This window comes from Durio zibethinus, chromosome 21 (genome assembly GCF_047325235.1).
Source record: "Durio zibethinus cultivar Kanyao isolate XHJ-2024 chromosome 21, ASM4732523v1, whole genome shotgun sequence".
Lineage (NCBI taxonomy): Eukaryota > Viridiplantae > Streptophyta > Magnoliopsida > Malvales > Malvaceae > Durio > Durio zibethinus.
Genome location: NC_143182.1, coordinates 3,564,604 through 3,588,565, shown reverse-complemented (window position 1 = coordinate 3,588,565; position 23,962 = coordinate 3,564,604). Strand labels below are relative to the sequence as shown.

General features: G+C 34.8%; 2 protein-coding genes across 2 annotated transcripts; both read left to right on the top strand.

The window, feature by feature from the left end:
• Positions 1-6,665: 6,665 nt before the first annotated feature.
• On the top strand, positions 6,666-8,503 carry LOC111305987 (NAC domain-containing protein 43-like). The gene is made up of 3 exons (XM_022903877.2): positions 6,666-6,984; positions 7,075-7,343; positions 7,606-8,503. Exons 1-3 carry the CDS (start codon positions 6,801-6,803, stop codon positions 8,317-8,319), a joined length of 1,167 nt encoding a protein of 388 aa, XP_022759612.1. The 5' UTR covers positions 6,666-6,800; the 3' UTR covers positions 8,320-8,503.
• Positions 8,504-20,602: 12,099 nt separating this feature from the next.
• LOC111305986 (protein IQ-DOMAIN 17-like) lies at positions 20,603-23,332 on the top strand. Its single transcript, XM_022903876.2, has 5 exons — positions 20,603-21,038; positions 21,172-21,471; positions 21,551-21,796; positions 22,041-22,178; positions 22,266-23,332. The coding sequence occupies exons 1-5, from the start codon at positions 20,904-20,906 to the stop codon at positions 23,046-23,048; spliced, it is 1,602 nt and encodes a 533-aa protein (XP_022759611.2). The 5' UTR covers positions 20,603-20,903; the 3' UTR covers positions 23,049-23,332.
• Positions 23,333-23,962: the final 630 nt, after the last annotated feature.

The window sequence follows — 23,962 nt, the reverse complement described above, 5'->3', positions numbered from 1 at the left end:
GCTCATTAATGGCCATTTTTTATGTGAGGCGTGGATGTCATCAGTCTTATTACTTCAAAAGCTTCGAATTGGCATAGATTCATCTTTGTGATAATTGATTACTTCACCTAATAGGTAAAAGCTATATCATATGCTAGTGTAAACCAATCTGTTGTATACAAGTTCATAAAAGAGAAAATAATATGCAAATATGAGCTTCCAGAGATAATTATTTTTTATAATGCTCAAAACTTGAACAATAAAATTATGAATGAAGTGTGCACTCAATTCAAGATTCATCATTGTAATTTAGCACCATATCGCCCTAAGATGAATGGGGCAGTGGAGGCTACAAATAAGAATATCAAAAGAATCCTGAAAAAAATGATTAATACTTACAAAGATTGGCATAAAAAGTTATCTTTTACTTTGCATGCTTATAAAACATCGGTTCGAACATCTACTAGGGTCACTCCGTTCTCTTTGGTATATGAAATGAAAGCTGTGCTATTGGTCAAAATAAAAATTTCCTTACTGAAAGTCCTGATAGAGGTGAGTTAGAGGAAGCATAATGGGTTCAAAATCGCTACGAGCAATTGAACCTCATTGAAGATAAAAGACTTACAGCACTTTGTCATAGTCAATTATATTAAAAGAGGATGATGATAGCACATGACAAGAAAATTCATCCCCGTCGTTTTAGGAAAAGAGACTTAGTGCTAAAAAAGATTCTTCCAAATCAACATGACAATCGAAAAAAATAGACACCAAATTGGAAGGGCCCGTACGTGATGAAAAAGGTCTTTTCTGGTGGAGCATTGATTTTGGCAGAGATAGACAGAGGTGATTTGCCATTCCAATAAATTTAGATGCTGTAAAAAAATATTTTACTTAAAAAAATCAAAAAAAATAAAAAATAAAAAAATAATGACATATATAAGTTGAAAACCTGAAAATACGACTTGGATACGAAAGAGAAGCATCATCAAGAGAAGACCCCACAACACAGGTGCAAATACAGTTTGAAGAACTGTGAAGAATCGAGGAAGTCATTTGATTTAGTTTTAGAAAAAAAATCTGAAAATATTTTGTTCATTGTTTGGACACATTTGTTTAGATTCAAACACTTTGCCATACATTTATTATCAGTCTAATGAAATATGTTATCTTTCCTTTAGAAATAATACATATCCATTCCTTTATCTTCATTTCATATTTTTGTTCACCATACAAATAAGAGAAATATGTTATTGTATTTTGTTTGTCTTGAACTTAAAATGATGAAAAAAAATACAAACACGAAAGATCTCAGCATTACTTTTTTTAAAAGTTGACAAAAATAGATGAAAAAGGATGAGAAAAGCATGACAAGATATTGATGTCGTAGACTTTTGAAGAACAAAAATATTGTTAAGAAAGAATACAATAGTCAGATGTTAAGAACAGATTGGGCATAAAACAATTGGTGAAGAATTATAATAAAAGAATCCAAAAAGCTAGAGATTTTGAGAACCTTTTTACCACAATGAATAATTTTAATTGCATTATATGCCTTACATTTAGAGCACTCAGTACATACATCCATGAGCAGTTATAATAAGGACAGAAACTTTTCATTTCCTAATGAAAAACAAGATTTTGATATTCAAATGAAAATAATAATCAAACAAAAAATTTTAAAAGAGAGAAATTTACTTGTTCAAGGATGAAAACTCGATTTGGAGAACATAGGAGATTTTTAAAGTTGTTGAGCCTCTATTGAGAGGAATTTTTTTCAATATTTTTTAAAGTTATTGAGTTTCTGCTGAGAGGAGCTTTTTTAATATGAAGATTTTTAAAGTTGTTGAGCGCTTCTATTAAGAGGAGCTTTTTTCATATAAGAATTTTAAAGTTGTTGAGCCTCTCTGAAATGAGCTTTTCTAGATGAGATTTTTAAAATTTTTGAGCCTCTATCGAGATGAACCTTTTTGAAACAAAATTTTAAAGTTGTTGAGCCTCTACTGAGAGGAGCTTTTTCATATGAGATTTTTAAAATTGCTGAGCCTTTGCTGAGAGGAGCTTTTTCTATATAAAATTTTTAAAGTTATCGAGCCTTTGCTGAGATGAGCTTTTTCAAGATAAGAATTTTTAAAGTTGTTGAGCCTCTATTGAAAGAAACTTTTGAAGATGAATTTTTAAAGTTGTTAAGCCTCTGCTTAGAGGATCTTTTTCAAGATAAAATTCTAAAGTTGTTGAACCTTTGCTGAGAGGAGCTTCTTTCAGATTTAAAATTTTCAAAAGTTATCGAGCCTCAAGTGAGAGGAGCATTTTCAATTTGATGAGAAAAACTTTCTGAGTAGTTTATGTTCAAAAAAAAAAATCCCTTTAGATTCTGGACAAAATTTTTGTCTTTGTCTTTGCCCTATTCTTGATTCTCAGCAATACGCAAAGAGAGACAACTATAGACACCAAATTTATCTAATTTTTTTATTAATAATTCTCGAGCTATTGGGCTGATACCCAATTTCAATTCAATTAAGCTTCAGGCCCGATTTCAATTCGACTGGGCCTAAAGTCTAATTTTGATTGGGCCCGAAGCCCATTTTATTTTTTAAGCCCAGCCTGCCTTTTATATTTTTTTTGTTTTATTAAATTAAACCAAAATACAGAATACCAAAATATAAAATACAAAATATCAAAAAAATATAAAAAAATAAAAAAAAGAGGTTGATAGCAGTGGTGCCTTGCCAGGCACCACTAGCCACCATGCCCTACCCTCTGATCACCCATCACGTGGTAACCCATACCTTGCAAACTTTATCCATCCTATCTATACTCCTAACTGTCAAATAAGATAAAAAAGATAAAAGGGGTAAGGAGCTCGTACTTACACCCCATGTCGTGCTCTGTGCCTGAGTGAATGGCACTGGGCACGATCGGAGCTTTATAAATAGAACTCCCGATCGAACCCAAAAGAAGGAAAGAGGGAGATATCCTACCAAAAAAAGAAAGGAAAAAGCTTTCTGCAAAAAAAAAAATCAACACAGTCCTCCCCGCAGGAATGAACCTAGCGCCGAGAGCTTCCTATAAACAAAAAAGAGAAAAAGTAAGTAAAAAAAAATCAAAAGTCAGAAATAATATAAAAAAAAGTTTAACCGAAACTTTAAAAGTAGATCTAGGTTGTTTACGTTTCTTTTCGGTGGAAAAGAGGTTAGATCTATATTCAGGAGATTAAGAGGAGCATTTTAGATTTTTTTTGAATTTTTTCACCTCACCACCGGCGAGGACCACGACGGTTGTCAAGGCGGATGGCCACTGGCCCTAATCGACTTGAAAAAAGAAAAAAAAAAAAAAGGGAAAAAGGATATATATTTTTTTTTAGAGAATGAGAAATGATTGAAAAAAATTTGGGGACCTTTTATATAAACTGTCAAAATCAAAACGACGACGTTTCAATAATTGCCCAAAACGACGTCGTTTTAAGCACCCACGGTCCGTGCATCAACCCGCTTACCCGATTCAGGGTTTGTGCAACCAACCCGGTGACCTGCGTCTCTTTCAGCTCCTGACCGATCCAGTCGAATCGACCTAGACCAAACCAGGCGGTCCCCGAGCCGGACCGTCCCTGAACCGCCAGACAGAACCAAACAGGACTGAGCCGTCGATCCGACCGGACCCATGTTGATCGGATCGTTGACCGGTCCAGTTCAAGTAAAAAAAATTTTATTTTTTTTAAATATTATTGTTGTTATTTTAAAATTTGTTATTAATATTTATGCATGTAAAAATGTTTAAATTTGCTAGAATAAATTTTTGTTGTTTTATAATATTAATAAATAAAAATAAATAATGAAATATATAGTAAAAATTTGTGATAATTTTGTTATTTTTAAAATAAACTTAATAATAATACAAAATTAATAAAAATGAAGAAAAAATAAATTTTTATCTGATGATGAGATTCAAAGGTACTCAGAGTAAAGATGCTTTAGGAAATCTCTAGGTAAGAAGATATATTTTTTTAAATATTACTAGTGTATTGAAATATTTATAAAAAATCTTAAATATAATAAATTTTCCTTTTTTCTTTTTTTTAATGAAAATATTAATAAAAAATAATAAAAAATTTTAATAAAAAATAAAATGTATGCATTAATATGTTATTATTTGCATTGCATATATGACATAATTTTTACGAAAAGTAAATTCGGACCTTTAAAGATGAGATTCTAAGGTATATCAAGAAGCGATGCTTAAGAAATCTCTAGGTAATAAGGAGTTCTTCTAATGTTACCAACGTAATGAAACATTTTAAGAATTATTTTAATAAAAAAGTTCTAATTTATTTTTCTCAGATAAAATTTGGGTACTAAGTAAAAATTATTAAATAAAATAAAATTAAAAAATCAATTTCCAATAAATCAAAAGAAAAAACCAAAAAAATGCAATAAACAAAAAAATCAAGAAAATTATTTTTTTCAAACACCGAAAATGGACTATTTTTTTGATCAAAATCAAAGGATAACATGTAATTAATTGGTACCATTTTAAACGGAAGTTGTGGGGGTGCTAATCATTTTTCATGCATAATTGACTCCCGAACCCAGAATGTTACGCAAATCCTAAAATTATCTTTTTAATAAATTTTAATTAATTTAAGATTTTATTAAAATAATATATTTTAATAGGTGATCAATCGTACCTAACAAAAAAAAATTGATAATAACTCCATTATGTTTTTATTTCGTTTTTAAATTCATCGAACGGACATAAAATCATTACGACACTTATTGAACTAAATTATTATCTTATAACTTACTCATTCCCCAACAATAACGACAATATAAGTATAATCTACTAGTAAATAAACACTATATGATATACCTCTGCGCGTGTCAAATATATAGAAAAAATTGAAAGATAAAGATAGCTAAAGGCACAAAAAATAATGCCGGTTAGTAACTAAAGTGTAAAGTGGTTGGTCGGTCATTTTATCAACCGAAAAAAAAATGATAGAGGCAAGGAATTGGGAGCAAAATAAAATGATTAGAATGGTGACCTTCAAAAGTTTCTTAACTAAATACACAATTCCGTGTCACTGCTTGTGACTTAGCGGACAAAGTGAGATTAAAAAAAAATGATAAATTATTATTATCTCGTTATTGTTTTTTTTTAATTTTAAAACATATTATTTTAATAGATTGTAGTATTTTTATAAATTGTACTAGTCTGGTATAATTCTTACGCAAGTGTTTGCAAAATTGGCCTATCTAATTTATTATCTAAAATGAAAAAAAAAAAATTTGTAATTGTAAACCAATCATATCTGCTGATTTAATATATTTTATCCCAATCTAAGTGGGTTTTTGAGACGTTAATTTGACCACTTTTTAAAATCTTGGCTGATATTTTTTGACATTTTCTTTTCTTTGTCTTTATAATTATATGTTGGTTTGGACCAACTGCATCTAGATTCTTTGAACCCAATATTCCAAAAAAAAAAAGAGTAAATATTAAGAAATATAAATATACGCATTGAAAAATGTACGTGCACAAATATATTATATAAAATATTTAGACATAAGCATTATTAAGCACCAAAATTAAGGAAATAATCTGGTTTGTTCTGTTCTGTTAAAAGGATGATTCACTTCTAACATCCTAAAAGTGTTCACAAGAAAGTGCCAATATTATTCACCATATTTATTTATTGATATGACCGTTAAAAGGAACAGTTCACAGCAGAAGAAAACGTCTAAAAAATATCAAAGACATATATTTACTACACTGAAAATATAGTTAGAAACAAGCTTCAGCCTTTCACATTTAATTATACAAGCCGGCTAACCTAATTTGAAGTAAATAAAAAAAATGAAAAAATACAAAAAAAAAGAAAGGGAAACAATAGGTCAAGTGAAAACGAGGTATAATCATGAAGAAGTAAATGCAAGTCTTGCCTCTTTGGGATTTTCAAGAAAAAAAGCTAACTACTATTATATATGGGTAATTTTCCCTGGTGCTTAGTTTTCATTGATTAAAAAAATAAAATTTGTAATTAATGTTTTATTTTTAATTAATAAAAATAATGCATTAAATAAAATATTTTAAAATTAATATAATTAATTTTTATTAATGTCTATAAATGTTAAATAACCGTTAATTGGACCCTAGAATGCCCACCACTCCCAATTAATCATTTCTTTTACAACTTACTCTTTCCCTCTCCTTCAAATTTAATGCCTACCCCTTATTGTCTCTGTTTCTTGTTGGGGAGAGGGGGGGAGGGGGGGAGTGGCTGCACGAGCCACAGGGGAGAAGAGATCAGATAGATAGAGAAGGGTGAAATGACTCGGCTGACGGATTGGTAGTTTAAGAGGTGCTTTTCTGTGGAGATTTTAAGGTCGAAGGTCACCATTTTGATGGAGGCGTGCCCCCCGCACTCTAGTTGCCCACAACGTCCATCCGGGTCCTACCGCTCCTTCCGATAACCATCAAAATTGGACCCCACTTCAACATTTTTTTTTCCCAAAACAGTGTCCTTTCTCTGTCCATGTAGGTAGCTGGCTCTTCTCGAAGCATAGTAAAACTGAACCCCACTTCCTTTCCTCACAAGGCCTTAATTTGCCGAGCATGCAGTGCCCATAAAAAACACAGCTTTTTTCTTTCTTTTTTTTTTTTTTTTGTCCTGCAACACATATATATAGACTTCTCTACATACTCCATTTGGTACACCAGCTTTATCATCAGTTATTTCTCTCATCTCCCACCTTTCTATTTTCTTTTTGGTCTCTTTCTGATCTGATCAATATTCTTATTTTCTTCTTTTTTTATATATTTAATTAATGCCGGAAAACATGAGCATATCTGTAAATGGACAATCTCAAGTCCCTCCCGGATTCCGATTTCATCCCACCGAAGAAGAACTCTTGCAATATTATCTCAGGAAGAAAGTTTCATATGAGAAGATCGATTTAGATGTAATTCGGGATGTTGATCTTAACAAGCTGGAGCCCTGGGATATTCAAGGTATAGTATTATTATGTATACTACCCTGATTCATTTTTGTTCCATTGCCTAGATTTTAATTTATTATATGTCCTCCGGAGGTTCTTGCAGAGAGGTGCAAAATTGGAACCACTCCTCAGAATGATTGGTACTTTTTTAGCCACAAAGACAAGAAGTACCCTACTGGGACTCGCACGAACCGTGCTACTGCTGCGGGGTTTTGGAAAGCGACCGGTCGTGACAAGGTTATACAGAGCAACTGCCGGCGGATCGGAATGAGAAAGACTTTGGTGTTTTACAAAGGACGAGCCCCTCATGGCCAAAAATCTGATTGGATCATGCATGAATACAGACTAGACGATAACATCGTTGAAACCAACGTAAGCCTTGAAGCTCAAAAATTCTTCTCCGTCGTTCATTACTAGCATTTTCCTATGATCATCATCTTTTCTATTAGGAAAAAATAATGTCAAAACTTTAGAAACTATAACACAAGTATACAACTCTGAGAGGACAGGACAAAGAAAAACTAATGTTAGGTTCTAAAAGAAATATATACCAATATATACTTTCAATTCATATTATATTATTTTGTGACATTAAGTTAATATTAATAGTAAATTTTTTTCTTTTTGAATCAAGGTCTCCAATGCTATGGGGGAGGGGACACAGGAAGAGGGGTGGGTGGTATGTCGTATATTCAAGAAGAAAAATCACCACAAAAATCTAGACAGCCCTATTAGCTCATCTCTCACTGCAGAAACCAGGAACCATATGTTCAGTGCGTGCAATGAAGGAGCCTTGGAGCAGATACTCGAATACATGGGAAGGAATTGCAAGGAAGACAGTGAAGCAAACAACAGTACGAGATTCCTCAGGCCCGTCGAGACAGCCATTAGCAACGGCTACCCGGACTCATTCATGAAACTACCAAGCCTAGAGAGCCCAAACTCCACCAACAGCCAAAACTGTTTCCAACCTATGATGACAGGCAATGAAGGTTCAATCACCAACCAGGTGAGTGGTGATCCCAACTCAGTTTATCACAATGACTCAGGGCTCACCAACTGGGCAGCTCTTGACCGGCTTGTAGCATCTCAACTCAATGGCCAAACAGAGACTTCTAGGCAATTGGCCTGCTTCAGTGACCACCCCATGGCCTACTGCAACTCAAGTACTGATCATCATGATCTCCAATTACCAGCCCTTCGATCATCATCGACATCGTCCAACAGGTCTTACCATGGAACTCAGGATTATAACAGCGAAATAGACCTCTGGAGTTTCACTAGATCATCGTCTTCATCCTTGTCATCATCCGATCCACTGTGCCACGTGGTGAATGCTAGTGTATAACAGAATTACCCTTAGTTCCTATATATAATTATACCTTAGTTCCTAAAGTCAGAAGGTTATTATTACGAGTTGTGTTGATGAATATATAAATGATATTAATATAAATAAAGTGAAAATTATTCTTAGATGGGGTAGCTTTGTCAACCATTATCGTTACTTAATCAACATGTCTACCATTTTCATAAATTTGTTCTCTACAAGCCTAGCAATCTCTAGGTGATTTGATAATATCTCTTTCTAACCGAAATGATCATAATAATTCTCACTTTTTATCCTTTCTACAATCATCAAGGTGGCCATGTTTTCTAATTTTCACCTGAGCCACATGGTTTGTCGGATTGTTTTAGGCGTTTGAGGGAATGGTTCGAGTACTGGTCCATGCATTTTCTCAGGCAGTGTAGGACATATATGGACGTTAATTTTCGAACATTCAAAAGAGAGGGAGAGACAAAGGGGATTCTTTTCTCAAGCCAATAAGGGATTGCTTACAATTATTTCAAAGAAAGATGGATAGGACAGAAGTCATTATCTTACATGCTGGCCCGTTAGCTGATAAAAATAAAATTTTTACATTGTAATAGCACATTACTATATATGAATTATATATATCATCAACCAACTTCAAATTTAATACTTATATTGAAGATTATAGATACCGGTAGTGTGTACTTATTTAATTAACTTGGACATACCTTCATAGAGAAGAGCTATATCTACCAATAACATTTGATCTTACCGACAACAAGGGTAGTAATAAAACTTGACCAGTGTATTTAAGTATGATTACTTTAGGTAGGATAAAACTTTTTCTAGTGATATTGATCAATTTGAAAGAAGGAAGGGAGAATGTTCTAATGATCTTGTTGAAAGTTGGAAAGAAAAAATGATTACTCATTCCCAGACCACCATTGGCTCTCGTAGAAAAGGGTCCCTCATGATTAATTGGCAGAATAAGTGGTCCTATTTGTATTGATCCAATGAATGAATGATAGAGGTTATATTTAATATATTACCAATATATAAATTTTATATATTGTTAATTTAATAAATAATGTATAAATATTAATTTTTAAAATAAATATATAAAAATTAATTTTAAAAAAAATTTTATTCATTAATGATATAATATTATTTGATTTATTTTATTAATAAAATAATATTATTTTATTTACTAATAATATATAAAATTTATACACTAACCATTCATCAAATATAAATCCTAAAAGAAATTTCAAAACGGTTGCGTGTTTAAAATTGAATGAAGGCAAACCCGAAAAGAAAAAAAATAAAGGAAAGTTAAGAGTTGAATGCAAACAAGTGGCGGGATTCTAGGCCATGCCACCAAACAAGGGATACGAAAGGCATAACTACGTACTTTTTCCCCTCTTCTTATCCCGACAACGTCGGATATGTTGTACAAAGTCTCAAAAAAGCCTCATCACTTTTTTTCTCTAATTTTTAATAAATTTTTTATTTTCATCACCATCTTTGAATATCAACCCCTTATTTCTATCAAACATCTTAAAGAAGATAAAGACATCGCACATGAGAAGAGAAAAGGAAAAGAGAGTATTCCTCAATCATGGATTAGGCCTCGGGCTTCTCCAAAATTTTTCCCATGCCTAAATCTCGACATTTTTTCAAACAAACAACTTTTGCAATTGAAAAGATGTGACACTTTTCTTGCACTAGCTACTATATATTGGTTCTGTGGCGTGGAATTAAATGATTCAAATATTACTGCAGCTATATATATATATATATATTTATATATATATGCCGTCATTTTGGCACTCGGTGCTTCAGTGGTTGCTAAAGTTTTAGTGTTAAACTTTTAACCTCTCGTGCATATGAAAACGCCCCGCCTAGAACCGGTGTTGATTTTGTCCTCGCTGCCTTGAGCTCCAGTTTATCAACACCCCAACTCTATAGTTCTTATTAAAAATTATTAAAGATAAAATTGAGAAGTGAGGAACTTATCAACAATGGCTGCTTGACTGACTAGCTTTCTCAATTTTGTTATATATTGAATGACTAGGTTTTGATTAATTGTATTATAGACTTTTGAAATAAGTATAAAAGTTGAGGAGTGGGACAATTTGCAGATATTGATCATTAGGTCCATAAAAAGCAGCTAGCACTATTGATTTGAGGATGAATTGCCTATTTATAATTTCAATCCCCACCTATCTATTCCTGTCCAGAAATGTAAAGAAATTGGCTTGAATGAACCCAAAAAAACAGAAGAAAGAACTTTTCAAGTACAGCTAACCCCCTCTGCTCTCCAGCATGCATAACATGCTTTCTACTGAAGTTTATTATATCTATATACGGATTAACATGGTATGGTTAAATTAAGGCTTAAAGCATGCAATTCCAGTTGCAATCATTCTTTTTATACCTTAATCATCATGGCAAAACCGTGCAATACTTTCTACCGCCTTTACCTGTTGTTGCTTTGTGATGAAAGTATAATATTTAATTATCAGTACTGGAAAACTAGTTTAAGTCAAACTTCAATGGCACCTTTATAAAATTCTCCTTGTTTTAACAATTGATTCTTTTCACTGTATGCTACAATCACAACAGCTGCCACTGAAATCAAGAATTCCATTTCGATGCATAAAGCAAAGATAGAAATAAAGCCAATGCCTACACCTCCAACCTGTCGATGATATGAGTTACGTTGAATCAACAGTTCTAATGGCAATAGCATGCTAATTAAAGTCAATATCAACATGCTCTTTAATAGATTCTTCTTGCTTTGATTACAAAGTCTTTTCCCCACGCGCTAATAAAAAAACAGATTCCATTGTACAAAATCAAAAGAACAAGGAGGGTAAAGCATAGGATAAAGGAGAGAGACTGATCAAATTTTAGAGGTTCTTTGTCGTCAACGACTCCTCCAAAATGGTTTTTCTTCTGTCGATGGTGAGAATTTGGGTGGTATCCTCCCATCAACTTTCTTTTTCCTGGAAAAAAGTTCCACAAAAAGGCCTACTCCAATATGTCTAGGACATCTCATCCATGGCCCATATTTGTATTGCGTCTATTGTCAATATGAGAATAAAATGTGTGTTCATAATCCCTTCTAATCTGCAAGATTTGTTTCCAAGTCAACCACTTGTTTTTCATCAAACATGACAAGGAAAAAAAAGGATTTGATTTGTCAATTAAGCAAAGCCTACATTTGATTATGAATCAATTTACATGCAATTACAAGTCAATAGAAAAAACATTATCTTTTACGTCACTAACCACAAATGAAAGTGGGAGCCTAACGGTGATAAGGAATCTGCCGACAAGGCCTTAACAACTGTTTTGGCTAGTCGGCATAGAAGCCAATATGTTTTCCAGGCAAAAATTGGTTGTTGGTAAAAGACTTTGGGGAAGCCTGGATCGCGGTGCATGGGTCATAATTCTTCTTCTGATAGGATATAATCATAGTTAGGACAGCTAATTCACAATTAGAGATGAAAATTAGAGAGTTAATCATGTTAGGTAGGGTGGGGTCGGAAGGTGCGGGCAAGGTGTTACATCTTAGATCAAAATGGGGGCACATAGAATAATTTTAATTAGTGGATGGATTAAAGGGTTAGCTTTGGAAGACCATCTCTTTTGAAAAACAAGGCCGGAGAATCAAATCCCGAAGGATATTTGATGTGATTAAAAGGTGGGAAAGAGACTTATGCCTTTTTTTAAATTTTACGACACAGTTTTTTTCTTTTTTGTTCTCTAAAATACTAATTAAATCTTTATGAGACAATTTTATGCTCTTTTCGCTAACTTCCAGGCAGCAAGAAACACATAGAGGCTTAATTCAAAGAGGAGGCATACCCTGCCCTACATTCCACATCTGATTGGTGCAGATTCTCCTTTGAAATGAATATTCTAGAATTATTAATTCATTCTACATCTATTCATTTGCTTTCTCATGAAAATATAAGGAGTAAAAGAAGCCTTGAGCTATGGGTTTTCTTAATAAATATAAAACTCTTTAATTTTACAGCATCTTTTTTTTATTATATTTTAAAAGGTATATATCATTTTGTTAATTTTGATAATAAAATTTAATATATTAACTATCAGTCAATATGAAATTTTCTTTATTTAGATTAAAGATAAAATATTATTTTACTTTATTAGATGAAACATAATTTACATTCCTTAGATTAATCATGCTTAAAATTTTACTTTTTTTTTTTCCATGCATTATTCTAATGCATGATACCAATATTCTATTTGCAGGCACCTGTGAGGCTGTGACCCTTAATCTGTAGTCAATGTACAAGTTCAACCACTACTTGTTTCGACGAACATTCTGATGTGGATTGTTTAAAGTACTTTGCTTTCTTTTTTTTTTTCTCTCTTGCATGCAGCCACATGAAGTCAAGCTAGGGATATATTCAAATGGCAGCCGGATTCTCAAGGATATTTATTAATTTGAACCTTTTGAAAGGGATTGTAATTAAGTGATAAGGTCCTTAAATCTTGTTGCTATGTTCCAACATGTCCAATTTTCTTGCACTTTAGTTAGGGATATTCACAGGGGTGTATGTGCGCGCATACATATATATATATATAAATATATATATATATATATTATTGATAGATAAACGGGAATTGACTTAATCAACTTCACTATTTGAATTACTACTATTTTTATATATACGTGGTTTCTTTAAAGCCAGGTAGGTGATTAATAATATAGTAAATAATTATTTTATAGCTAATGAGCTCAATCACAAATCAAGTGATTCGGAAGATTATTAGACAATAGAGTAGAGCACTCAAATTTGTACCCTATGAAGCAGACAAAAGATAAAACAAAGTGAAATGGAAACCTGGCGTGACTGGCCAAGTTAAAACATTCAAAAGGTAAGCATATATATCTTTACTGCCTGTTGTTACATGGATGGGACTGCTAATCCATCACTGGATTCTTCAATTTCTCGTACCCTTTTTTTCTTAGATGGTTTAACTTGGCAACCACCGACCTAATTCAATTTATGTCGACAATCTCTCAGAGAAATGGAACAGTGAGTTACTGGCTGAGTTTTGGCCAAAAAAAAAAAAAACGTTAGTGACTGATTAATTTATTGTTAAACCTTTTACCTCTTTTTCTTTCTTTTAGAAATAAAGCAACTTCATTCAAAATGAAACCTCTAATATCAAAATTAATTACTAATAATTAATGCCCACTTAATTGAAACTTGTAAGCTTTGACATTGGTTTTCTATCTGAGAATGGGTTTACTCTCACGCCCACACCTAGGTGTGTCTGAAAGCTGCCTAACTAAATCCCCTGGCTTGAGTTTTTTGAGCTTGTTTTAACACCTGCGCACTCATTCTAGGTCATGGTCTCGCCCCTAGGACCTTCATTACGCCTCTAGGCCTGGTCTTCCTTGCTTTCTAATTTGGTACCCGTTACCCTAGAATCGCTCCATGTCTCAGTGAGAATCATTGAGCCTAGTCCTACCCGTGAATCGTGACATTCTCCCCAATTCATTCTAGCAACACCCTCGTTGCTAGGGGGATATTGCGCCTGGATTGCACGCCCCCATGCACGTCGGCTTTGTCTTCTGCCCTTTGAACCAAATTTCCCTTGTGTCAATCCGATACCTGAACAAATACTTTGCTGGCTATTCTCTCAAGTGTCATCAGCCCTATGCTGCATTAGTCCCTTTCGCCTGCACGTTCAATATTTTTTCCGCTTCCTCTGAGTTGCTCATTGCACACTCGTGTTGGAGGCATCTGGCTACACCTTAGGACTTATGCCATGGCATTCCATTGCCACTTTGTCCTCATCTCCTGGAGAGGTTCTACCCTCTCGACAGAATTGAAAAGCACCGGGCCACATCGCCTTGGGCTCCTCCTGGTACTCATCATTGCTACTACTCTTGCTTATGGACAGCTCCTCTACCCAGTTGATGGTTGAAAGCTTTGCATGCCTTGGGCACTCCTTAACCTTGTGCGGACCGTCATACAAAAAGCAACTCAAGGGTTTCTTCTCCTTGCCCCTGTTGGCAGCACTGTTAGTTTTACGAAATCTGAGCTTTCCCGCGGCCCCTTCCTTCTCTGAGGAACAAGCATCAGTGTTTTTCCCACTCTTGCCATTTTCCCTAGGCCTTGGAGACTTGGTGCACTCAACCTGAGTGTTTGATTCCGCAGTAACACTGGCCCGATTTGACTCTTACACACCACTCTGTTGCAACACGATCTTTACCTCCGGCTTTCAACCATCTAAAAAATGCTTAGGCACCGCTACCTTTGGTCTCAAGCCTACACTAGCAACTATGGCAGCTCACAACGCAGTGTGATCAACCTTGAGCCTCGCCAGCTCCTCTCGTATGGTTGACACCGTAGCCTCCAATGCATTATTCTGCATGAGCACCTCTAATGCTTCATTTCAATATCCTTCCCTATTCTCAAATCGATCCCTCAAATCAGTAATGGTCAGCTCGAACTTCTGTAGTCTGTGTCCAGAGACATCATTATGTCTCTCAATCCAGCTTACCTCGTCTTGCCTTTAGTTGGGCACTCATCAAGGCCCTCAGTCTAGCATTTGGTTTGGTTTTCCCTAACTATGGACAATTGCAGCAAAGTGTTAAGAAATTTCATATCGAGAACAGTGGAAACCTACAGATTATATATTTGGGTATGTGACTGAAATGTCGGAAAATTGGACCGCAGGGTCGAAGTCAGAATTAGCAAGAAAGGCGGGCGCATCATCCCCCTAGCAACGAGGGCATTGCTAAAATGAGTGTAGAAGAATGTCACAGCCCGCAAGCTAGTCTAGGCCCAAAGGTTTTCTCTAAGTTGGGTGACAGTTCAATTTCTAACGGTACAAAATCTGATAGCCAAAGGGACCAGGCTCTAAGGCACACTGGAGGTCTAGGTCACAAGGAACCAGCATAGAACAATTATGTGAGCAATGATCAAGATTTTAGAGGCTCAGGGAAAGTGTTTAGGTTTGATAGGATTTAGCTAGGCCTATGGGCGCGCTAGTGCGCGATGCACGAGCATCTAGTTAAGCCCAGGCAAGAGCACTAATGATTGAACTAATGATTGAGGTGCAAACGCATGGTGAGCCCAGGTGTGGGCACGCCTGATCATAGACCTAAGATAATCAAGAGTTGGCAACACTGAGATGGGCCCAGATGTGGGCATAGGTACAAGCCTAGGTGCGGGCAATGTTGAGCAATGGCCTGAAATCGATCAAGATAGATTCCCACTCAAATTGGATCAAAGATGCTGAAAATATGTTGTAGCATCGTATTCCCTAAAATTAAGAATTGTATCATATCTCTTACAATCATGAGATTTAAACTAATGTGATCTCTAGAGTTTAGGCATGTCCGAGATTCTATTTAATTTGATTTGTTGATTAAATAAATAATAAAAAAAAAATAGAAAAAAAACTAACAAGTTAAGTTAGTGTAGAACTGTGAGTGAGGTGTTTAAATTGAATTTAAAGATTGAAATTAAAATTAAAAAAAAGTAAAATTCTGTTTCGGTTCTTTAGATTAGAACCATATAAATAGATACTCCTGCATACACAGAATATAAAAAAAAAGGTACACAAAGTTTGGAGAACACGTTTATCCAACTACCATCTCTACTGGATCATCATCTTCATTGCTGCAGTCTCCACTGCTGCACAAGAACAATCACCATCAACACAAATCCACTGCCACCATTATCATCAATACCACACTAGTCTCTAAGCTTTGATAGCACCGTCTAAGCACTCTGCCATTATAAGCACCATTAGTTGAAAAATATTATCATCCATCAACCACAGCTTTAGGCTCCAGTACCACAGTAAAAGTCAAGCTTGAAGAAAATGCACTCGAAATTCGTGGGTATTTCTCAACAAAGATTTATCTTTCTTTAAAAAACAATAACTTTTAAAGAGAAGCACCTGAGGAAATATCTAATTTGGACCAAAGTCATGAAGGCTTCTTGTAAGTAGGTACTATTGGCTTTGCATGAAAGGCTTGCACAAAGTCATTTGCATTTAGATGGATGAGACATTTGCTGACATTACTAAAGTAGCAATGCTTTATTTATAATATTGAAAGGTACTTTTTGCTCATTTATGTGTGTATTCATTTATTTAATTCTTTATTTATTTTATTTATTTGCTTATTTTATTCAATAAAATAATAAAAATAAAAATTTTTGAAATAAATATTAATTATCTAATGATGAAATTTATAAAAATTTCAAATGTTAAATTTTTATGAAATTCTTAGGTGAGAAATTTTGTTTAAATTTGTCTCAAATTGTGGAATAATTTAGATAAAGTTTTAATAATAATAATTAATATTTATTTTCAAACAAAAAAAATAAAAAATGAAAAAAATATATAAAAATTGTGGGAATTAAATATAAATTATCCAATGATAAGATTCTTAAAAATTTCAAATGATAAATTCTTAAAAAATCTCTAGATGAAAAATTTTATCTAAATTTATTCCAAATGATGGATAATTTAGATGAAAGTTTCAACAAAAGTAATTGTATTCTTTTTTCCAAACAAAAAATTTGGCTTGAAAACATATAATAATTATCCAATTATGAGATTCTTAGAAGTTTCAAATGATAAATTTTTAATAAATCTCTATGTGAGAAATTTTCTTTAAATTTGACCCAAATTGTGGAATAACTTAGATGATATTTCAATAAAAATAATTGTCATATTATTTTCTTTCCAAAAAAAAAATATTTCTAAATAGGCCCAAATAGTGAAAATTTTATAAATTCAAAAGAGAAAATATTTTTAATTTGACTCAAATGGTGTAATAATTAGATCTATTTTCAACAAAAAATGATAATAATAAAAAATAATAAATAAATATTTTTTCGACGACGGAACCTCTTCAAAAAATCAAATGGGATTCTTGAATATTCTTGAAGTGATGAAGTATTTTTTAAGAATTCTACCAGATTGATGGAGAATCTTATAAATTATTTTCAATATTTCAACATAAAAATTTGAAACTATTAGATTCAAGACCATAAGATAAATTCAAAATAATATGGTACCATCATTCGATGGGCATGTGGGGGTGCTATAACATTTCCCACATGTAACCGAACTCTCGAACCCTGTTTTGGTTAGTAGATCCGAACTTATTCTTTTAAGGATCCTTAGCCAAGCTTAAGAACTCCTTAAAAGGATAGATTCTTCAAATGACCAATTACACCTAATAAAAAAGATTGGTGACGACTCCATTCATTTGATAAATCTAGTTATAAATTCATAAATATATATGTTATGACAAAATTCTTACTTTTGCCTTAAACTTTCTACTATTTTTTTGTTAGCCTTTCTTCGGACACTTATTGTGCCTTTTTATTTCGCAGCGTACTGGACGGCCAAACCTTGTAGTCTAGAGAGTCCATGCACTATTTTTTGTGTATGATAAGATTTGATGTATAATATATGATGTCAAATTAAGAGGACTTGACAGTCTTGACTACCGTATCATATGGATACCATCCTTGTTGTAAGAGGGTTAATCTACCACATTTGTACTTTGCCGAGGATTCGATGGTATTTACCAATGGTAAAAAGGAATGATCAGTTTATGGCATTCATAAAGTGATGAAGCAATTTTATATTATGTCTGGACAACAGTTAAATAATAGTAAAACTGAGTTATTCTCTGCAAATAGACAAGCTGATATATATTCTCAAAGAAATTCAGAATGGGTCTGGTTTCAAGCTTGACCATCTACCTGTTAGGGGTTCCCCTTGTCGCTGGTAGGTTAACTGACAAGCATTGTGAGCCTCTCCAAAAAATTTATGTAAGTAAGTCGTATCAATAGTTGGGCTTCCAAGAGGCCTTCTTATGCAGATAGATTATAATTAATACAATCTGTGTTGTTCAAATTTGCAGAATTTTTTATGTTCCCTGTTTATTTAATTTGCCAGGGAGAGTTATCCAGAAATTGAATCAAATGTGCGCTGCATATCTATGGATATTTGGGCACTTTTTTGTACATGAGGTTCTATTTGGGCTGCATGGGTCCGTGCTTACTTATTAAAACTGCATACCTGGAGTTGAGAAATTTTTTAAATTAAGAGAGTTGGCTAGAAATTTGATTTTCATACAATCGATGCCACCTGGCTTGCTTCAAGTTCTGGTAAATTTAATTCTGCAGAAACTTGGAATTGTTTCGAGACAAAGTTACCTAAGGTCCCTTAGCATAAACTAGTATGGTTTCCAAAGCATGTTCCAAAATTTTCCTGATTACTTGGCCGCCAATACTTGATCATTTAGGGGAATATCAGTTGAATCTGTTACTTGCTTAATTTGCCAGGAGGATCGTGGTCATTGATTTTTCTCTTGCTGTTATTCAAAAGTTGTATGGCAAAAGATTTTGCAGAGATCTCGGGTTCAAAGATCCCCTAGCAATTGGTCAGAGGAACTCACTCTCCTTGAAAGAAAAATCTGCCTACTCTCTCTTTCTTACATTCCGGGAAGCCAACAACTTCAGAAGCAGTGTTTCAATAAATTGTGATCGATCGTGTGCTATTATTATTTCATTCTCCGTTTTCCAATGATTTTTTAATAAAATGGGGTGGAAGTTAGCTTTGTAAGATTGCTGCTGCTTCTGGTTTCCATTATCTGTAATCCTGCTTTATTTGGATTTTAGAATAAAATTTCAATTATCCAAAAAAAAAAAACTATTGTATGAAATGAAAATTTTTAACTGAATTTTGAATCTATCTTTATTGGTTTTTTGTTCTCATTCATCCCACCAAAAAGTTTCAACTACTAATAATTAATTTCTTTTATATAGTTTTCATCTAATTATTATTGTATCTCAAAAGGTATACTTTTTGTTTGTGCGACTTCTTCTGTTTGTATAGAGCCCCGCCTCACTCCCACGCTACCTCTTCAAAAGGAAAATCTTCCATTTTCATTCCATAATTAAAATTTTAAAATCTTAATGGATTTTTCGTTTTTTTTTGACAAAAATGTATCAGACCGATGATTACCCAAGAAAAGGCAGGAGGAAGGAAGGAAGGGGCTTTTTCCTACTGTTGGTTTTATGGGCTTAGTTGGGTTTCAACTTTCCAAAAAGGCCAATAGACCTTGGACTATTTGGGATTCTGTTCCTTTTCCAAAACCAATGACGGAGCTTATGACGATGTGAGCACCGTGAAGTGGTTTCTTCAATTGTCATGATCAAATGTCAATTTAAGCCCAAACAACATGTAAAAACTAAAAACCCAACTAGAGTTGTTCCCTCGCTCTGATATTGGACTATAAATCTAAAGACTTTCGCAACAACTCTAGCCTTGTGAAGGCATTTTTCCCTCCCTTTGAAACTCGATGAGCCCATGGTCCAAATGAATTTCAGGTCTTCTTTATAAACACTTAATAGTACCCAACAACTTTCCCTTCATGGGTAATGAATCAGTTACTTTTTAACTTGGTACAAGTTCAACCCACATTAGCTGTATGGATCTGTTTTTGCACGGGCTACGATCTTCCGCTGATTTTATTGTTATTATTTCAGCTGGTTTTTCCAACGAATCTGTAAGTCTCCGTCTTTGACGGACCGTGAGGAACCAAAGCCAAGGATCAATGTTTGGATGTTTATAGATTCAATGCCGACTAGGTGGCAGTACATCTCCAAAAGCTCGCAACAATCATAATCATGGTCTTGGACCACCGGATTCCTCTTTTCTCATCATAGCATCTTCTAATTATAACGTCCCTTTCCATTTAATCAAACAAAGAAAAATGGACCGCCGTGCTCCATCATCCTCCTGATTTTTGACTACTTGCTCAGTCCCTACCACGTGATACCACGAGAGGTGTCCAATCGTTATTAATTTTTTAAGAGAAAAAAAAAATTGAGACACTCAAACCTTTTTTTTTTATCCACAATAAGGGAAAATTTTATACCAGAGAAAGCTTTCTCTTTTAAGTAGTGTGGGTAGTGAATACCTAAAAGAAAAAAAGCCTTTGGGGCATTGGTTGATGTGCAAACTCAACGTGGTTTCCCTTTCTTTTCATGTTTTCTGTGTTCTCGTGGCTTTCGACGCTCCTCGCGCCTCCACCGCACCCTGTTTCCCACGTTCTCTCTAAATAAGTGGTACTTTATTTATTACACAATAACACTCTCAAAACACCCATCTTCTTTTCAACTTTTTTTACACTTTTATTAAAAATTTATCTACATGCAAAAGTTGTTGACGTACAACATTCTGACACCACCACCGTCTATGTTATGTCTTCCCATGCCACCAAAAAAAGTGCACCAAGTGACCAAGCTTAAATATAAATTCAACAGTACTGTAGATGTATCGAATTTGAATCTAACCTGTTGGTTTGGTTGTCCCCCCCCCCCCCCCTTCTCTTGGGAAAACTAAAATATCATTCAATTATTCAATTATCTGTTCCTCGCTGTCTTCCTCTGGCATTTAAAAGTGGTGGGCACTGTCATTTAAACAAGAATCCATATTCCCATCGTCATCTTTATCTCACCGTTCCGGATCTTTCTACTTATCTTTTTTAGCTGTGTTTGATGTAATGCAGCTTGGTTAACCTTATATTTTTTATGGGGAAGAAGGGGGGGACTTCATGGTTGACTGCTGTGAAAAGGGCTTTTAGATCTCCTACTAAAGAGAGTCATGACAAAAGAAGTAACAGAAGAAAGGAAGAACCTGACCAGCAAGAAGAAGATGAAGAAAAGGTTTGTGGTTGTATTAATTCTTCATTAAATTCTATAGCAGGAAAACTGAACAAACAAAAAATAAATGAAGTTGAATCTTTTTTAATGGCTCTAAAATAAATAAAATTCTTGATCTGGTTTTGACTTTTGATAGAAGAGAGATAAGCGAAGGTGGATCTTTCGTAAACCCGCAAGTCAAGAAACCGTGACGCAACAAACAACAGTGAAGGCTTCAGGTAATGGTGCAGGTGCAGCAACTGATTTTGCTACTGTGGCAACAGCAGAGCGAAGGCATGCTATTGCTGTGGCGGTGGGTAAGGCAACGGCAGCTGAGACTGCTCTGGCTACGGCACAGGCGGCTGTACAAGTGGCTCAGTTCACTAGACCTTCCAATTGCGCTAGAGGACACCACTATGCTGCCATTGTTATTCAAACAGCTTTTAGAGGCTACCTGGTAAGAAAGTTTAGTCCATCCAAAATTAGGTGCAGAAAATGGTATTATTTGGCTTTGATTTTGTGTGGTGATTGTGAAGGCAAGGAGAGCTCTTCATGCACTGAAAGGATTAGTGAAGTTGCAAGCTTTAGTAAGAGGTCACAATGTGAGAAAGCAAGCCAAGATGACACTCCGGTGCATGCAAGCTCTGGTTAGAGTTCAAGCTCGGGTACTTGATCAAAGAATGAGACTCTCGGATGATGGAAGAAGAAAATCCGCTTTTAGCGATACAAATAGCGTGTTAGAATCACGGTATCTTCAAGACATTTCAGACAGAAGATCACTAGTAAGTTGTTTAAGTCAGCTACTGAAAGTCTGAAAGTTCATTTTTTCTTTCTTTCTTTTGTAAGCAATGATGATATTGAAAAGGAAGTAGCAGATGTTTTGGAAATTAATAGTAAAAAGAAAAAGAAAAAGAAAACAAAATCATGGTTTGAAAAGCAATAGTATGGAAGCAGTTTACCTGTTTTTTTTTTTTACTTTAAAGATTCTGATTCTTATTGTCTTTCCATGGCATGTGTGTATTCCAGTCAAGAGAAGGAAGTAGCATTGCAGATGATTGGGATGAAAGGCCAAACACAGTTGAGGAAGCCAAAGCTATGTTACAACACAAAAAAGAAGCTGCTTTGAAGCGTGAAAAGAACTTATCCCAGGCATTATCTCAACAGGTTAATTCTTTTGCTCTTAACCACCATGCCTTAAATACTTCCTCTGTTTTGTTCTACTGATTCCCACAAGCTATATTTCCCAAATAGATGCGGAGAGCTCGTAGGAGTCCGTCAATGGGTGGTGAAGATAAGCTTGAAGATAGGCCAAAATGGCTTGACCGTTGGATGCCTGCTAAGCCTTGGGATAACAGAGGAAGAGCTTCAACAGATCAAAGAGATCCTGTCAAAACTGTAGAAATGGACACTTCCCAGCCTTACTCATATTTAGCACCTAATTATCGAAGAACCATCTTAAACCAATATCACCAACATCAACCCCAAAATCAAAGGCCTAGTTCACCTCTACATAGAGCTCAACAGAATGCTCCCCCTATTACACCCTCTCCATCCAAAACCCCGCCTATTCAAGTTCGGTCCGCGAGCCCTCGTTGTCTTAGAGAAGATAGAAGCTCAGTTTCATCTCAAACACCAAGCTTAAGGTCCAATTACTATTACACTGGCAGGGTTGGTACTCATACTAGTGGTAGTGGCAATAATGCTGCTATATTGCCTAATTACATGGCAGCAACTGAGTCTGCAAAGGCTAGAATCAGGTCTCAAAGTGCACCAAGGCAGAGGCCATCTACACCAGAGAGGGACAGAATCGGTTCAGCCAGGAAACGGCTAGCATTTCCAGTCCCAGAACCTTATGGTGTTGGGATGGGATATGGAGGTTATGGTCATAATTTGAGGAGTCCAAGTTTTAAGAGCATAAGTGGATCACATTTTGGATTGGAACAACAGTCTAACTATTCTTCTTGCTGTACTGATAGCCTTGGCGGAGAGATCTCCCCATCTTCAACTAGTGATCTTAGAAGGTGGTTGAGGTGATCCTTGGTAAAACTTGAGAAACAGTAACTGCGTAGCTTCTTTGCCTAATGTGCTTTCATCAGTTTTATAGAGGGAAGAGGGGTGGCTATTCGGCTAGCTAATCGGGTGATTAAAGTGTGTTCATTGTTGATTTTGTTTTCTTTCCTCAATTTTTGTTTAAAATGGAATCTATAAGTGAGGCAAATGTGATGACCTCCTCACTGGGTTCTTATTTCAGAAGATTCATAACCAAATTGAGTGACTCTTTTGACTATATTACTATAAAGTAACTCTGTTCTTCTGTTTTTCGGTTGCCTCAACTTATACATAAAGCCTATGATCCTTCCGTGTACAGTATTCAAGTTTGTTCAAGTGTCTAATCCACCATCTCCCTCTTGAATAGAAATTGTAGATCAAATCAATTGGAAGTTATTGCTAAAATTTGCAGTTTTGATTCCGCACACCCCCCCCCCCTTTCTTTCCCTTCTTATCTTGTAGGAGGAAACCATTTGTAGATGACTTTGGAATCCTTGAAAATTCAACTATCATTAACTCAGGAACCTAATTAGGATTCAAAATCAGGTAAGTGGGGCCAAAATTATATCCACTTAACAACTGTTCTAATCCTAGGAGTTTCAAATTTCTTTTCATCCCAACCAATAAAAAAATCGTAAATGGACCGACAGCAACAGTAAAATCTAGCTTGCATGTAATGAAGGACCGCCAGGATTCTATTACTAGATGCCTGAGTTTTCTTTCTCATCTACATCGCTTTATAAATTGGTAATGTAATGTTTACCACAACAGCCAATAGTGCTGCTTTTGGTGGGCTAGACACCTGTTACCAAAAAAAAAAGCGGCTTCTAACTTATTATCGTGTCCACAAGAGGAGCGGCCTGATCGCAATAATTAAGAGGCTGAAACAGAGCATGTGC

Bases quoted from the DNA above. Each gene is read 5' to 3' on its own strand.
- LOC111305986 (XM_022903876.2), top strand. From the start codon at position 20,904: ATGGGGAAGAAGGGGGGGACTTCATGGTTGACTGCTGTGAAAAGGGCT. The intron at 21,039-21,171 runs GTTTGTGGTTGT...GACTTTTGATAG, and splicing joins AAGAAGAAGATGAAGAAAAG to AAGAGAGATAAGCGAAGGTG. The intron at 22,179-22,265 runs GTTAATTCTTTT...TTTCCCAAATAG, and splicing joins CCCAGGCATTATCTCAACAG to ATGCGGAGAGCTCGTAGGAG.
- LOC111305987 (XM_022903877.2), top strand. From the start codon at position 6,801: ATGCCGGAAAACATGAGCATATCTGTAAATGGACAATCTCAAGTCCCT. The intron at 6,985-7,074 runs GTATAGTATTAT...AGGTTCTTGCAG, and splicing joins GGAGCCCTGGGATATTCAAG to AGAGGTGCAAAATTGGAACC. The intron at 7,344-7,605 runs GTAAGCCTTGAA...TTTTGAATCAAG, and splicing joins ATAACATCGTTGAAACCAAC to GTCTCCAATGCTATGGGGGA.